General features: G+C 39.4%; 1 protein-coding gene across 2 annotated transcripts in view; it reads left to right on the forward strand.

Moving 5' to 3' along the window:
* Window positions 1-5,938: 5,938 nt before the first annotated feature.
* Window positions 5,939-17,461, forward strand: part of mef2b (myocyte enhancer factor 2b) — a 26,890-nt gene continuing 15,367 nt past the window's right edge. For both annotated transcript variants that reach the window (XM_024258758.2, XM_024258759.2), the window contains exons 1-3: window positions 5,939-6,142; window positions 14,797-14,872; window positions 16,657-16,860. In XM_024258758.2, coding sequence (XP_024114526.1) covers window positions 14,819-14,872; window positions 16,657-16,860 — 258 coding nt within the window. In that variant the 5' untranslated portion in view covers window positions 5,939-6,142; window positions 14,797-14,818. The remainder of the gene's footprint in view (window positions 6,143-14,796; window positions 14,873-16,656; window positions 16,861-17,461) is intronic.

Consider the following 17,461-nt stretch of genomic DNA (forward strand, 5'->3'; position numbering starts at 1 on the left):
AATTTAAAACAAACATAGATAAACAGTGCCGACGTAAACTTTTGAATACATATTAATCAAATGCAGCTGAGAATGTGAGTCTTTAACCTGGATTTAAATACACTGAGTGTTTCAGCAGATCTAACGTTTTCTGGAAGTCTATTCCAGATCTGTGGAGCATAGAAGCACTTCTGATCAAAATCCTTCAACCAGTTAAGAAAATGCAAGAATTTGCATTAATCACAGCTGGACCTTAACAAGGTTCTGAATACAACTTCAAAATGCAGAAAGAGGATCAAGAGCGCAAAAACTTTAGCTGTCAATTTATTCAAAATCTAAATTTAAATGTGAGAGTGGATGTGTGTGATTGAGGCCCTGCGACAGACTGGCGACCTGTCCAGGGTGAACCCCGCCTTCGCCCGTCAGCAGCCGGGATAGGCTCCGAAAGGGACGAAGCATTTAAATAAATTTAAATGAAAATGATTGTTCATCAGCTGACACCACAACATTTAAAAGACAGAATTTTCAGCAAAATTTGCATTAAAACCTAGGAAAGTTGCATTAACTTTTGGTAATGCTAGTGTAAATCATTTTTTGCTGAATTTGGTCGCTAAATATGCTGAAGCTTTGTGCTGAAGAAATTTACTGCAATTACTGAAGGAATTTACTGAAAATCCTAAAGCTTTTCGTGTAATGCTAAAATTGCTAAAGGGCTTAAAGTTGCAGACTTTCACAGCAAGTGCAAAAACAATTTGTAAAAAAAATAAAAATATGTAAAGGTATGAACTCAGAATTAGGCCAAAACCTCAAAAGATGCCAAATCAGCCACAAAAGTGAGCATTTTGCTAAAATTTTAGCTTACCTCCAAAAAAGCCCAAAAATCCTTGGTAGGTGCCAATTTAACCAAAAAAGCTAACATGTTACTAGAATACTAGCTTCACTTCTACTTAGCTCAAAAAAACCTCAGTAGATGCAAAATTAGCCAAAAAATGCATATTATGAAATTATTAGCTTAACATGAAATTATCCTAAAAATTTTATCAGATGCTAAACTAGCCAAAAATATTAGCTTCATTAAAAAATAGCCCAAAAGCCCAAACCGCACCATAGACATGTAGGGCCGCTGGTGGGAGGGTGACGGGACATCTCTGCGAGCAATCAGGAGATGCCCTGTTAAGGCCTTCTCACCAATTTTAACTGCACCCCTTTAGTACACACACCTCTAACACCACAAACATACACTCTAACAAACAAACACGCACGCATCACACAAGGAAGGTGGGACCTTCGACCTTCTGTCCCCTACCCCATCCCTGGCGGGGGTGCGGGGAACCTCGGCCTGGTGGTCTGGTCTCTTGGGTGCCGGTCTCCTGGGCCTGGCGGTCTCCTCCCCACGCCGGGAGTGGGATCCCCGAGATTTAGCAGGGGATCATTCTACATCGGAGCCGGGGGGTGTCCAGGTCTCGGTGGTGCGGAGTCCGGTCCCTGCTTTCGAGAACTAGTCCTCTCCTAAACTCCATCAGTGGGTGTGCCTGGTCGGGCCTTGTTTACGTCACTCCTTGGGGCCTCCGTTTCTCTTGGATGTCCCTCTCCTGGGCGGGGGTGGGCGGCCCCTGTCTCGCTCCCCCCCCTGGACCTACATGGTGGGGGAGGGCGGATGTCTGGGGTGTGGAGCGGGTCCCCCTTGGGGGGCCCTGGCTCGTACCTGGGGTGGTGCGGGTGGATACTTGGTGCTGCTGGGTGTGGTGGGCTGCTCTTCTGGGGTTAGGGGACTCTCCGGGGGTGGGGCCTCGCGCTGATCCTCCTGGTGCAGTGGGGGGCTGCTCTTCTGGCTGAGCTGGGGCCTGCACTCTCTGTGCTCCTGTGCCTTCCCGCTCCCTGGCATGGGGGGCCGCTGTGGTGGGCTCGCGTGCCCTGGTCTGCGTGCTTGGCAGGATTGCCCGATGGGCGGATTCCCCCGGTGGCTCAGTGGCGGTTGTAGGGGAGTCCTGGCTGCTGCTGCTGCCTCGGTCCACAGGTGCCACCCAAGACAGTATTTATACCGGGTTGTTTAATGATGTTATTACCCTCTGTACCATCTTCTTTTCTTTAAACACCCCTCTGGTACCTTTCTTCTTTGGGTCATTCACCACCATCCCTGACAAAAATTGCATGAAATTTCAACAATTGTGTGAAATTTAAGAATAAGAAAAAGTACAAGCATTAATTTTCTGAATGTGCTTAAATGTTTTAATTGCATAAATATCAGGTAGTGCAGAAATTTGAAAAAAATTCCCATTCATTTTCAATAGGGCAGAAAAGTTACATAAATTATGTAAAATTTTAAAAGCCATAAAATGTAAGAATACCTAAAGTACAAGCAGGAATATCCTTAAAAAAGTGAATGTTTTAACACCAAGGTTGCAGAAATGACTGAAAGTGTGATTGAGGTTTTACGCATCAAAAAACTTACAGAAAAATAAATAAGGAAAAATAATAAAGACAAACAGGATCACTATAGTGTGAACGTTTACAAAGTATTCACACTATAAGTTATTGTCCTGTTAAGGTCTCATGATGGCAGAGGGGAAAAAAGCTCAATTTCTTTGAATGCTGTAGGATTGTTGACCTTTAAGCAAAACCTCTCACTATGTGCCATCACTGCTGTCATTGGACACATTAAAACAAAAAATTGAAAATTAAAAAAAGAAATCCTGAGGCTTATGGAACTAAAAGTTCAAGTGACAGACCCAAAAACAAGTCACCTGGCGCAAGCCCAAAAAATAAAAATTATCTGAAAGTTTTTCAAATTTAGTCATTTTTTCCCCCCAAAAACTGCGTTTTTTTTAATTACATTTAGAGTTTACTACAAACTAATGTTCTATATATCATTTATAAGCATGTTGACTTAAATGTTACATAATGGTCTACACCAGGGGTGTCAAACTCAAGTCCTCGAGGGCCGACGTCCTGCTGGTTTTCTAGAAAACCTACCTTATCTGCTGCTGATTACCTGGATCAGGTGTGTTTAGCCTATAAGAAGATTCTATGGCAGGTTGGTTGGAAAACATGTAGGACACCGGCCCTCCAGTTGGAGTTCGACACCTGTGGTCTACACTCACTGGGCACTTCATGAGGTCCATTTCCCCAACGCTGGTTAACGCAAACTTCTACTCACATGACAGCAACTCAATGCATTTAGACATATAGACATGGTCCAGATGATCTACTCCAGTTTAAACCAGGATCAGAATGAGGAGGAAAGGCGAGTGAAGTGACCTTGAAGATGGTTGTTGGTGTCAGATGGGCTGGTCTGAGGATTTCAGAAACTGCTGATCTACTGGAATTTTCACCCACAACCGTCTGTAGGGTTTACAGAGAATGATCAGAATAAGAGAAAATATCCAGAGAGCTGCAGTTCTGTGGGTGAAATGTCTTGTTGATGTCAGAGGAGAATGTCCAGACTGGATCCAGCTGATAGAAAGACAACAGGAACTGAAATGGTTACAATCGAGGTCTGCAGAAGAACATCTCTGAACACACAAGATGCAGATGAACTACAGCAGCAGAAGAACACACCAGGTATCACTGCTGTCAGCTACAGGAAACTGAAGCTACAATTCACACAGAATCACCAAAACTGGACAATAGAAGATGGAAGAACATTGTCTGGTCTGATGAGTCTCTATTTCTGCTACATTCAGGTGGTCAGAATTTAACACCAACAACATGAAATCATGGATCATCCTTGTATCAATGGTTCAGACTGGTGGTGGTGGTGTCATGGTGTGGGAGATATTCTCTTGACACACTTTGGACCCCTCAGTACCAACTGATCATGGTTCCAACCCCACAGTCTACCAGAGTATTGTTCTGACCATGTCCATCCCTTCATGACCACAGAGTACCATCTTCTGATGCTACTTCCATCAGGATAAGACTCCATGTCATAAACTGGAATCATCTCAGACTGGTTTCTAGAACGATGAGTTCACTGGACTCTAATGACCTCCACAGTCACCAGAACCCAATAGAACCTTTGGGATGTGGAGGAACAGAAGATGAGCATCATGGATGTTCAGTTAACAAATCTGCAGCAGCTGTGATGCTGTCATGTTGATATGGACCAAACTCTCTGAGAAATGTGGCCCTTTATAAAGGCTCAAGGATTGATGACAATATTGTACACACCTGTGATGATGTGACGGAGCGGCTCCGTCCCTCCGTCTGAGTGAGCGCAGTGAGCACACGCACATACACACACACCTACACGCTGGCGCGCGCATCATGTCATAAACCAACTCTGCCGTTATCCAACCACATTATCTTGTAAAGTATCTTTCATTTCTTACAGTTTAGACCTTGGGTGCACACTTGGTCGTCGCTAGTTTCCGCATACACACACATACAAACATTTACTCACCGCGGCTCTGCAGCACGGCGTTTTAGTGGTAGACACACCTTTGATGAACATAATTCCCTCTGATGAAAATCCTGTTTGAGTTTTTATCATGTCTGTGTGTCATTTTTCCTCTAAAAGAGAACAAATGTAATCAGAAATCATTTAGTTTTTACATTTCCGAGTATTTCTCCTTTTAAATCAATCAAAGTGTCTTGGACAGACTCTGTTTGAATGAATGATCTTCTTTCCATCAACAGCTCTGCTGCACATGCACTAAACCCTCATCTGTTCCTAGTGTCTAGTTCAGGTTCTGGAGAAGAGAAGATGGTATCTTCACATTGACTGCAGTCAAATGAGCCGCCGTTCACATTTCTGTGGTCAAATCAGCATCACTGGATTTTTGGTGTGAGTTTCATCCAATACTTACGGTAGCAGGACTGAGAACGCTGGAAAATCTCCACCAGACTCCACGGAGCTTCTTGATGTGACCACGGAAATGTGAACGGCGGCTCATTTGACCGCAGTTGGAAAGGATTGTAAATCAATGAAAGAGCATTTTGATGTTAGCTTTGATTATTTTATCAAGAACTCTGAGAAACCAATGATTGAATGTATTGATCACAGTCAATAAACATTGGAGAATTAGCTAAAAGAGTCTTTGGTGAACTGGAAGGAGAAAGAATCAGGATTTTGGAGGAAGTTCTGTCCATGAAGATCTTCACTTCCTCGTCCAGCTGACATCCGGATCAGAACCATACGGCTGGACATTACCCAGATTGATGGATGTTTTTATGGAGCAGCGGTGAAGATTTACGCTAGAGAGACACAGAGCTATCAGAATCAGACAGGGGGGGGATCAGGGGCGGAGCTCCAAAAGCCATGCCCCCTCAGAGGAGATTTTGGAAACAGAGACTTTAGATCAACATGAAAATTTTATTTTTTTAGAGAAATTTAGGTTTTTGGTTAAAAACTTCTTAATCATAATTAAAACATTACTGGGAATGTTTTTAAAATAAAATATTTGTCATGGGGGACTGTAAACTCCTCCCCCTGGGGGCAGGAGCTCTCCAGCCTTGCTCAGAATGAGACTTTTTACTGGAATGTCGGGGAGTAAAATAAAGTTACATTTTCAGTTCAGTCTTCTCTGTTTTGTCCAGAGCGCAGACAAGCAGAAAGGCCTTGATTGTTCAGATGAGGATTCTCTGTACAATAATGTGGGCGGGGCAAACACTTTTAGACCTATTTGATGGGCGTGACCAAATAAGCACATTTCCACACATTTAGATTTATACATTATACATTTAATTTTAGCATATAGAATAAACATTTACATGTATTTTTTATAGTGAGAGTTAGAATCAGCATGCTGTAAAACGACACATGAAACACATTAGTTTGTAGTAAATTCCGACATAAAATAATAAAAATGCAGCAAATGTTAGAAAGGTTGACTGAATCAAAACTGTCAATTACATGTTGTTTGCTGAACTTTACCGTTTGCTCCCTCCCGGGGGTGTTTCTGAAGGAGGGTGGGAGGTGAAAGCGCGTCCAATGGCGCGGCTGGAGAGGCGCGCGGTGAGGACTGCGCATGCGCAAAGGCAGCCAGCTGTTGCAAGGCAGCGCGCGGCGCTCCCCTGAACACTCGCGGTGCTGCATCAGATCAATATCCTCCCATCCGCAGACAGCCGCTCCACCGAGGCTTCCCGCTGACTCCTGCTCGCGTCTGCGCATGCCCGGCAAATGAGAAAGACCAAAGAAGTCACCCAAAAAGTTCGACAGAAGGTCAGACCTCACGTGTTTATGTTTTTAACAATTTTATTGATGTTTTTGAAGTAGAATGCTTCACGACAGCTGTGGCTGAAGTACCTGTTACCTTGTTGTTGACAAGAACTGACTAAAAGGTGGTTATTTTACATCAAAGTATATGAGAGGCTGCGGTAAAATACATCTTTTGAAAAACTTGTTTTTAAAGTTTCAGTAATAACTGCTGCGAAAAAGGGACATCACTGAGTTCTGAGTCTATGAGATGTTCATTCTAGAATGTTGAATTTGTCTTTGCTACAACTGCAATGGATGGAAGGAGAAATAATCCTTGATGAGATCAGAGAACGGCGACCTGCATGTGACTCTTTGACCCCTCCATTGTGGCTCTCAGGTTAAAGATGAAAAAGTTATTTTACTTTAAAATGAACAGTTCACATCATAATCAAACTAAAAACATTTGGACAGATTTTTGTGCGCTAAAGAAAATCAGTTGGAGATCAGGAAGCACAACCAACACGTGTACTTAAGGCATATTTGAAAAAAATTCAAGGATTTCATTTGCGCTTATGGTAAGTAAAATAAGGCAAGGTTTAATTGGTTAGTTTTGATTTAAATTTTGGTTTGTTAGATGTAGAAATTTCTGTCTGAGATGTACCACAAATGGTTTTTTTTAACTCCTGGGTGACACTTCACCACCTACTGCGACCTTTGCTGCATTGAGATGATCAAATATGGTAGAGGGGGTCTTTTATTTTGAAAGAAAGTCATGTCAAAATATAAACTATTTCACTTTTGAAAAAATGTGTTCATGTTTTATTTATGCAAAAAAATCCAACAGTTCTTTTATATTTATCATAATAGTAACAAAAGCATAGGTACAAAGTGGTTTTAGTTTAGGGCCGGCTGTGGTGCAGCAGTTGACCTCTGATCGGAATACTGCAGGTTCAATTCCCGCCCTGTCTTTGGGCAAGACGCTGAACCCCATCTTGCCTCTGGTGGAAGGTTGGCGCCAGTGTTCGGCAGCTGAGTTGTTGATGAATGTCTGCTGCAATTCACATTCGTTCTGGCTGCGTTCTTCTTCGACCCACGAGCCGAGCGATCCACCACTACGTTTTTTGTGTGTGTGAATGGGAGTGTGACTGTAAAGCTCCTCGAGGACGGTAGAAGCATATGCCATTTACCATCTTTCTAAAGGTTGAAGTTTGTGTCTCCTATGGGGTGTGGTCAGCGAGAAATGGACCTGGTCTATGTTGGAGGTTTGTGACCCCTGGATTAAACCATGACAGCATCTCAATGATCGCCTGTTAGAATGACACAAATATTCCTGCATCATCCCTCAGCAAGACGAGTCAGCTCACACATTCACCGTCTGACCCTCTGTGACGCACACGCTGCTTACTTTGTGCTTTCCCATGGGACACGTAACGCTGATAATATTATGAAGTGTGACCATTTCTGATTGAGAAGCTGATATGCAAACACAAATACAAAGATGAGATCACTTTAAAAATGGCTTCTGCTTTGATTCAAATGTAAAGTTAAGAGGTTTTATATAAAGGATCTCCTGACTCCCATTCAAATGGGTACAAATTTCATTTGATTTTGATTGAAATTATTTTAAGTCAAAATGTATTTTATATGATTACTTTTTTTTTACTTGGTTATGAAAAGATGCAACTTATTAACGTAGATCAGGGCTTTGCAACCTGTGCTTCCAGAGCCATAAGCAGCTCTGTTATTAAACAAATAGAAAAACATTCTAGATTTTAAAAAGTAACTTTAAAATAAGAAGAGAGAAAATCATAAAGGGAAAAAAGTAAACTAACTCAAACTTGAACTCATTTACAAACAGTTGAAGGACAGTGCGTTTCACAAGTCGAAATACAACACTTTGACACATTGTTGTGCGTCCTGTCCCGTTCTACTAAAAATCAATGGACACCAATTAGCACAACCAGTATTAAGGCACACCAGAATATTAAGCAAATGTTTATATCTTTGAAAAAAAATAGAGAATTTTGAGTGTGTTTGAAAAATGTGGCAGAAGTCTTTTAACCCAAGAGCACCATCGCCGGGGGATTTTCACCCGAGTAAAAGTATTTACATGATTTCCAATAAATTGCATTTTTCTGTGTCATGGGTCTCTGGGTAAAGTCGCACATGTCTCAGGAATGGGTGGACCAAAGACCTCCAATATCGTTATTTTTGTTTTTTTAGGATTTTTTTGTTTGTCATTTTCAAGCCTGTTTTTAGAATCTTCCTATGCTTATATTTTCCATTTTCTTGCATAAACCACAGTTGAAAATAAAATGAAGTTACTCTAATTTATCGTCTGTTGTCATATTTATTTTTTTATGAGGAATACTTTTTATTGGGTATATTATATCGGGTAAAAATGACCCAGCAAAAGTTTACGTTTTTATAGCAAAAGTGTTCTGGGGTTAATTAGCTCGGATCGGATTTCAGTTTGGTTTGTTAGATTTATATTTCTGGCAGACATGCACCAACAACAGGGACATTAACTATTTGTATTTAATCACTGCTGATATTACACTTGCTACCACTACTTTTGTTGCATTAAGATGATCAAATGTGACAGGGTGTCTTATTTTGAAAGAAAGTTCTGTCAAAACTTAAAAAAAGGCTATTTTCTTTTAATGTTTGGGTTTTTTCATGAAAAATGAACAACAGTTCATTTATGTTTATCATAATTGTAACAAAAGCATAAATCCAAACAGTTTCTTATTTTGAAGTTTGACTTTGTTCCTCCTACTGGATTGTAGTCAGAGAGAAATGAACCAGAATGACTCTTTCAGAGTTGAAGGTAGCAGACCCCTGACCTAGTAAAAGTGTTAGCATCTTAGAAAGAAGTTTGTCTTTCGATTTGATGCCATTCTGTGACACAAGCAATGACCAAATCACTAAAATGATTATTCCTGAAACTCTCATCGTGTCAAAATAGGATTTTACAAATGGCAGTATTCCTTTTTTTCCACCAATTCTGGTCAGGTTAACAATCGTACATGACTCTCTAGAATCTGCTTGATGTTGCTGAGTGAACTCCCTGAATATCCACGCACGTGCCTGTTCTGTTTTTGAGACCTAAGCCAGCCTGTTCTGAATGACTCATGGAAAGAAGAGCACTGAGGACAAACCCACGTAAATGTCCGTTTTCATTCATGCTTGTAGAAATGGTAAGGATCATGAACCGTATGGGATCAAAGGTGTTTCGTTCAAAATGTTGATATTTTTTCATTTGAGATTGATACTGACTCTTTAAAACAAATATCAGTCCAAACTGCCCTTAAACTAAAACCATCTGTACAAGTCCACTTTTCCTGTATCTACAACAGACATGGCAGAAAGAATGAATGAGCTACAGCGAGACTCATGATACTTCCTGAATGTCTGTGTGTATTCCTGATCTCTTGACCAAGAAACAGCAGATCCGCTCTTAACGACTTCACCTTCTGCTAGATCAGGGGTGTCAAACTCAATCACACAAGGGGCCAAAATCCGAAACACACCTTAGGTCGAACAGGATAAACATTTATTGAACCCTCTAAAACTACATTTTTAAAACTTTAAAACCATAACTTATAACATAATTATGAACTAGATATAAAGCATTACCTGCAATAATGCTAGCGTGAATGCTGTAAGATGAATTTGGTAGCTAGAGATGCTAGTGCTGATAGCAAAAACGCTGAAGCTGATAGCCAGCTAAAATATTAGCTAAATGCCAAATTAGCCTCTAAAAAAAAAAAAAAACTTTAGTTAGCCAAAACAGCTAGCATGTAGCTGAAAAAATAGCCAAACTTCAAAATACTGCGAAAAAAATCTTCGTAAATGCCAAAATTGTCCAATAAGCTAGCAGAATGACATCGTAAAAACTTTAAAACCATAACTTTTTAACATAATTCTGAATAATAAAAAGTCAAGAGTATTATTCCAGAATAAATCAACTTAAACTTTTAACATTTTATTCTCATAAAAATATATTTTGTCAAAGTTGTACAAGTTAGAAATGAGCTCAAGATAACATTGGGCCATTAATATCAATAGAATAAAATGATCTGGAGGGCCGGATAGAATTACCCGGAGGGCCGCATCCGGCCCCCGGGCCTTGACGTTGACACGTGTTCTAGACTATCTCATCTGAGATGACAGACTGAGGACTTGGCCTTTGGGAAGTCAGGTCCTGCAGAGCTGGAGCATCGGCCCGGTTTGCTCTGTACCGGGGTCGACCTCAAACGGCCGTTGTCAGTGGTGAAAACACCAGGTCAGGGTTTCCATGCCTGTCTCAGCCTGCTGGTGGTTTACAAAGCGACATAACCACAAAGAGCTGAAGTGCCAAGTCCACTGTCGGGCTGGATATGAAGCTATATTCATTCAGATATAGTGGTGTTTTTTTACGAGGCTGTCTGTGGCTCTGATAGTTGTCTTTTGGTTATTTCTTAGACGGGAAAGAAACTTCTGTAAAACCACAAGATATGGATCTTTTTGCACTGTTTAGAACATATGTCCAACTTCTCTCTCTTCACACCACTGACATGCCTTGACTTGTGGTTTATTCGTCTCACTTCTGGTCTGAAAAACAGAACAGCTTAAGCTAATCGGCAATGAGTGCTTTGTGGTAGTCGAGTTGTCAGCAAGCTAGACCAACAAGGGTTTTTGTGGCTTTACTCGTCCATTGCGTGCTTTGTTTCCCCTACTGTGGCAAAGGCAATGATGAGTTTGTCAGAGGTAAACCTGCTGTTTCTCTGCAGTCAGGCTGGGAATCACTGGGTAAGTCACGAAACGATGCCATACATATCTCATGATGTTGAGGATATCTAGATACGGCAATAATTGATAAAAAATCTTCTCTAATAACTCACATTATATAGAAAAAAACATATTTTGGGAGGAAAATATATCCCCAATTGTTTTAATAATAGACACTTTTGTGCTGAAATCAGTAACACTGTGTCTCTGACAAGCATTGACACCAGATGAACTGGAATTATCTGTAAAATTCAGTGTTAACACTAGTAAACATGAACAGCAGTGCCACGACTTAGTGCAGAGTTGTTGTAAACAACAGAACAAAATGAAATAATTCAAGTAGCTACCAGACACACTGGTGCAACGTGCGCCCTCTGAAGAAACGCCTCAACAAAGGATGACGGATATAATGTTTTCCAGCCTCTTCAAACGAAAATAAAAGATCAATACTTGGTGAGAACACATCGAAAATCAATTGCAGGACTAAATATCGCGATACCGATCTTTAATTTTTGTATTTATTCACACCAGTCTGAGGGTGTCTACTGTAAAAATCCCTGCCCACTCTCCCCCTCCCTGCCAGAAACTACCTCGCCCCTCCTACATTAGTCGGATAATGAAAGTTTGGCTAAATGCTAAAACAACCGAGATACTTATTCTTTTTCCCCCAAAAATGTAAAGGTACATGAATAAATGAGTGACAGCTGAAGAATACTGCACTTTACCTGTGATGCTGTTATTTATTTGGACGAGTAAGTCAGTTCTAAATATTTTAAATTGGTTCAGTTTAGATTGTTTATGACATCCAGCTGTCACAACTTTAGAGAAATGATTTAATTGTTACAGTTCTTATAAGTTGTAATATTTACAAGTTTACAGGAGTTCTATTTAAATGTGATTCTGCAATAAAAGCCAATCACTGTGCACTTGAAAAAATCTGATTTTTTGTTATGGTATTTCTTTTTGCTAAATAAATCATCACCTGTGGAATAGTAGGATTTCAGGCTTTATTTTTTCTTGCTCAGTACATATCCAACCATGACGCTCATATCGAGGTACGTATGGAACCGTGAGCAAACTGTAGCGTTGGATCCCTGGCGGGCACCATTGTGTCTGGTCACACTTGAATTATTTAATTTTTGTTCTGTTTTTGCAACAATTTCTTCACTAAGTATTAGCACTGCTGTTCATGTTTACTATTGTTAACACTGAATTTTACTGATAATTCCTATTCAATTAGTCTCAATGCTTGTCTCAGACATAGTATTACTGATTTTCACAAAAGTGTCTATTATTTGTTCCACAAAATAAGACACAAGTTGTTTATTAAGATTGTGTTTAAGCTAAAAAATAATTGAGGATATATTCTCCCCAAAAATGTGTTCTTCTATATTATCAGAGAGTATTTCATACCATTATCGCAGTGTCATGATACCATTGATACCATGAACCATGTATCTAATCGTATCGTGAGGTGCCCGGTGATTTCCAGCTCTAGATTCCACCAGGTTTGACGCCCAGCACCAGCGTTATGCTGAGAAGCAGTGGGCACTTCAGGGGTCGTGGGAACATGGGCGCCATGTCAGTTTTGGCTGCATCAGCAAGGATAAACAACTAAATTTAGAAAAGTCTGATAGATGTTCAGCGTCAGAAGGGAAATCAGTGAAATATCCCCTGAGGCTTTCCAGGAGCACTGCACAGTCAGCCCAGAAAAATCAGGCCATCACTTCATCGCTCAAAGTGAGTTTATGCTGGAATTTAGAAACTGGGAGGATTTTACTTTAAGTCAAAGGTAGTGTTTCAGGCTCCACAACTGCAAAAATGAAGGTAAAATTAATGAAAAAAGGAGTTTCATGTCTTGTCCTCCAGACCTTCAGGTCCTTTTTTTGGACCTGGTCTATGAGAGAATAGTGGGTGGAAAAAACAGTTTTCCTTCTACTGTTTGTTTGCAGCGGCTGCCTGCTGAACCTTTAAAAAGAGCCGTGAACCTTATTTTTAACCCCGTCTCTTGGGCCTCGAGGGGCTGATGGAGTGACCCAGACTGTATGTGAGTAAGTCTGTGTGGACTGATGGCGAGGAAGAGACGCTAACTTTAGAGTGCATCACCTCATGATGGTATAAATAAACACTCTGCCCCTACCAAAAGGAAGGACCTGAGTCACTTCAACAAACAGAAATAGAAAATAGAAAATAGATTACAAATAGAAAGAATTGCTAAACATTTCCAGTGTTCATGTTCTTTGATATGCTGTAACTTTTCAACCATAATCACAATAATTCCAGTAGATTCTGAAGGAGAAAAGCGGCTCCTCAAGTTACAGTACGTTAGGGCTGTCACGATTAATCGACGACTAATCGACTATTAAAATAGTCGACCACTAATTTAATGGTCGATTAGTCATTAATTTTATATTATATGGAGTCAGAGTGTAGTAAAGTTGAAATTTACAATGGAATTATGCTAGCTTTATGGACTATTTTGGTATTTATTAAAGTTTTTAAGCTATTTTGGAGTTTAGCGAATATTTCAGCTACATGCTAGCTGTTTTAGCCAACTTAGGCTTCTTTTCAATTTTTTAGGCTAATTTGGCATTTAACTAATATTTCAGCTTGTTATAAGCTTCAACATTTTCAGCTATCAGCTTCACTGTTTTCATCTATCAGCACTAGTATCTTCAGCAGCTAAACTCAGCTTACATGATTCACACTAGCATTATCACAGGTAATGCTATATATCTGGATTTTAGTTAGTTTAAACCTAATGAAGGTTAAGATGTGTGTTTTACATCTAGTTTGTGCATGACTAATAGGGAAAAATAATCAGTCGATGATTAAAGTAATGGTTTTTGGCAGTACTACAGTACGTTAAAGATTTTGCATTCAGGAGTCACTGGACGCCTCAGCTGTTAAAGGGTTAACTGCTTGTTCTGTAGGTATTCCAACCAGTAAAATCTCATTTATGACATATTTCTAGACCAGGGATCTGCAACCTGTTACACTTAAAGCCATTTGGGTCGATTTCTCACTGACTACAACCTGTAAGAGCCACACATCTTTAGAAAAATAAGACTTTGTACTTATGTTATTGTTATTTTGATGATAAATATAAATAAACTATTATTTTTTGGGCATAAATAAAACAAACTTTAAGAGAAGTAGATTTCCCCCCCAAAATATTAAAGTATCTAACTTTTAACAGAGATTCACTAGACTTCCTTTCCAAATAAAAGACTTCCTGTGTCGTATAGGATTATCTCGATGGAGCAAATCTAGAGTCAGCAATGGAAAAAATAAATAGATTTTTTAAGCTTTTGGTGCTTCTTAGCTAGAAATTCACAAATCTAAAATTAAAACAGTCTAATGACTTGTATTTTTTAAAAACATGAGGGACACTTAAAACACTGGAATTTGTCAAAATGTTTAGTTCTCGATTATTGAACCACTATGGCTACTGTGCTTTGGAGGCTCGCAGAGTGATAAGTTATTTTACTTTTTAATCTCTACTTTACAGTTACTTTTTTAAACTAAAAGCTTTGCATTTTTCTTTAACCAGAGAGCCACAGTGGAGGGGTAGGATAGCCACACGTGGCTCTGGAGCCGCAGGTTGCAGACCCCTGTTCTAGACCAAGATTAGCAGTACTTGATTTAAAAATGGTAATAATAAACAGCAGGAAATCAGATTTACAGACATCAGAGGTAAATGAAACTAAAGCACCTTCACAATCTCAATGAATTCATCCACAATAATTCATTGTAAAACTGTTCTCTTGATTTAAACACATGGGGAAAGATGGCATCTTCAATTCTCTTTCAGAAAAAAGGAGTTCAGTCAAAGGTCCCGTTTGTGCAAACGCTGCGGACAGAGGCTGGTTGTAACCTACAAGAGCTTTACTTCTTCTTTTCAGGGTTTAGAGAATCAGAAGAAAAATGGGAAGAAAGAAAATACAGATTTCTCGAATTCTCGACCAAAGAAATAGACAGGTGAGTCTGCAAACACGTCGAAATATCATCTGCACACTTTATACAGATTGTTCTTAACAGAATGTTTAGACATATTTTCTTCTACTGAGGCAATTTTTTTGTTGACTTACTTAAAATTTCCGGGTCTCTTATTTTCCTCCCCCTGATTTGTGAGTTCTTACATATTGTGTTTTTTAAACATATGAAAACATTTAATATTTGTGTGATAATAGCTTAAGCGAGCCATGTTAATCTTATGTTGCTATTTAGACAAACATCCAAACGTATTGTCTGTTCAAATGATGCAAAAATGCAAATATATTCCAAAGGTTCACATACTTTTACTGCACCTGTAGCTGTTTTAAATAAAATGGCAATAGAGCCATGACATTTTTTTCTAATTCATGAGTCATTTTTGGGTTTATGCTCCCAAACTCAGACTCCTTTACCTCACCGGATCATGTAATCACTGAAGAATCTCTTAAGATTCCTCGTTCAAGTGCGTTAGGGCTGCCACGATTAGTCGACTAATCGACTACTAAAATAGTCGACGACTAATTTAATAGTCGATTTCTCGTTATTTTATATTATATGGAGTCAGAGTGTAGTAAAGTTGAAATTTATAATGGCATTATGCTGACTTTTTGGACTATTTTGGCATTAAATAAGTTTTTTAGGCTATTTTGGAGTTTAGCTAATATTCCAGCTTCAAGGTAGCTAGTTTGGCTATTTTAGGCTTTTTTTTATTTGTTTGTTTTTTTTATGTATTTTTCGAGTTTAGCTAATATTTCAGCTGCATGCTAGCTGTTTTGGATAATTTAGGCTTTTTTTCAGGTTAATTTGGCATTTAACTAACATTTTGCTGGCTATCAACTTCTGATTTTTCAGCTATCAATTTCAGCATCTTCAGCGACCAAATTCAGCTTCCAGCATTCACACTAGCATTATTGCAGATAATTCTATATATTTCGTTTGTAATTAGTTTAAAGCTAATGATGGTTAAGATGTGTGCTTTACATCCAGTTTGCGCATGATCCGATTAGTCGACTAATCGGGTTATACATAAAATGAATAGTTGATTAGTCATTGATTAGTTGACTAATCATGGCAGCGCTACATGAGCTTTGCACACAAAGTGATGTGTTAAATTACAGTTTTACCATCTATTACTTGCAAGAACCCGAAACAGAAAAATACAAGCTTATTTTTTCCAAAAGCAAACAGTTCTATCCTGTATTCACCTGTTATTGAAATTATGAGAAACTCTGTGTTTTTTCCCACAAAGTTCTTTAACATCCCTCAGTGTTTTATATTAACAAAAGGCTGTTGGAATCAGACTGTTTTCATGAAATCACAGTTTCATCTCTGTGAAAGTGAACTCTGCTCGCAGGAATCACACAATGTCACGTCAATGGCAGTTAGAAGCTGGCATGACCTTGCGTGAGGGTTCTGTAAAGGCAGACCAGTGCAGAAGGCTGGTCTGTCTGACTTATCTGATCCTAACATGATGCTTAAATGTGATAACATTTACTTCTACATGTTCTCTTATCTGGAGTAAGTGCCTGAATATTTATAGTTTCTGTTGGTTTGTAGATTGTTGAGCCAAACCTTCTGAAATGGTTGACTTGGACATGCACTGTACCATCAAGAATGCTCTTTGGAAGCTATTTTAAAATTCTATCCTAGAATAATAAACTGTTCTGAACTCCCTGGATGTGAATGAATCAAAGAAGAAAGTGTTTTTTGTTGTGTCCAATAACCCTGCCTTCATTCACTGCTCTCATTTCTGTTTTCCGTTGTGGTAGGTGACCTTTACCAAACGTAAGTTCGGCCTGATGAAGAAGGCGTATGAACTGAGCGTGCTCTGTGACTGTGAAATCGCCCTCATCATCTTCAACAGCACCAACCGTCTGTTCCAGTACGCAAGCACAGACATGGATAAAGTGCTGCTCAAATACACCGAGTACAGCGAGCCGCACGAGAGCCGCACCAACACCGACATACTGGAGGTACAGTGGAGCGATGCGAGAACAGTCACAGATGAGATCAGTGTTGGGAGTATCGCCGTTGATGTAAAACTAACGGCAGTAGAAGTTCAGTAACGGAGTAATCTAAGTACTTTTATCCCTCTGAGCGCTTCACCGCTTCTGTGTGAAGCAGTGTGTGTGTGTGTGTGGGGAGAGGGGTAGTCCCATTCCACATCATGATTGGCTGGGGAGTCAAGTGGGCGGGGCATGCCTGTATGTATAAAAAAAAATTCCCAGGAGAGTTTTAATTATGGTTGTGAAGTTTTTAACCAAAATCCTGATTCTTTCTTACGACGGAGTATTAGGGCCACCAAAAAGAAAAAAAAAATAATATTACGACTTTTTTTCTCGTAAATTTACGACTTTTAATCTCGTAAATTTACGAGAAAAAAGTCGTAACTGCTAAATTACAAGAATAAAGTTGTATATTTATGACTTTAAAAGTCATAGGCTTATATTTACGACTTTTAATCTCGTAAATTTACGAGAAAAAAAATCGTAAATTTACGAGATTAAAAGTCGTAAATTTACGAGAAAAAAACTCGTAAATTTACGAGAAAAAAAGTCGTAAATTAATGAGAAA

The sequence above is a fragment of the Oryzias melastigma genome, linkage group LG4, assembly GCF_002922805.2.
Source record: "Oryzias melastigma strain HK-1 linkage group LG4, ASM292280v2, whole genome shotgun sequence".
Taxonomy (NCBI): Eukaryota; Metazoa; Chordata; class Actinopteri; order Beloniformes; family Adrianichthyidae; genus Oryzias; species Oryzias melastigma.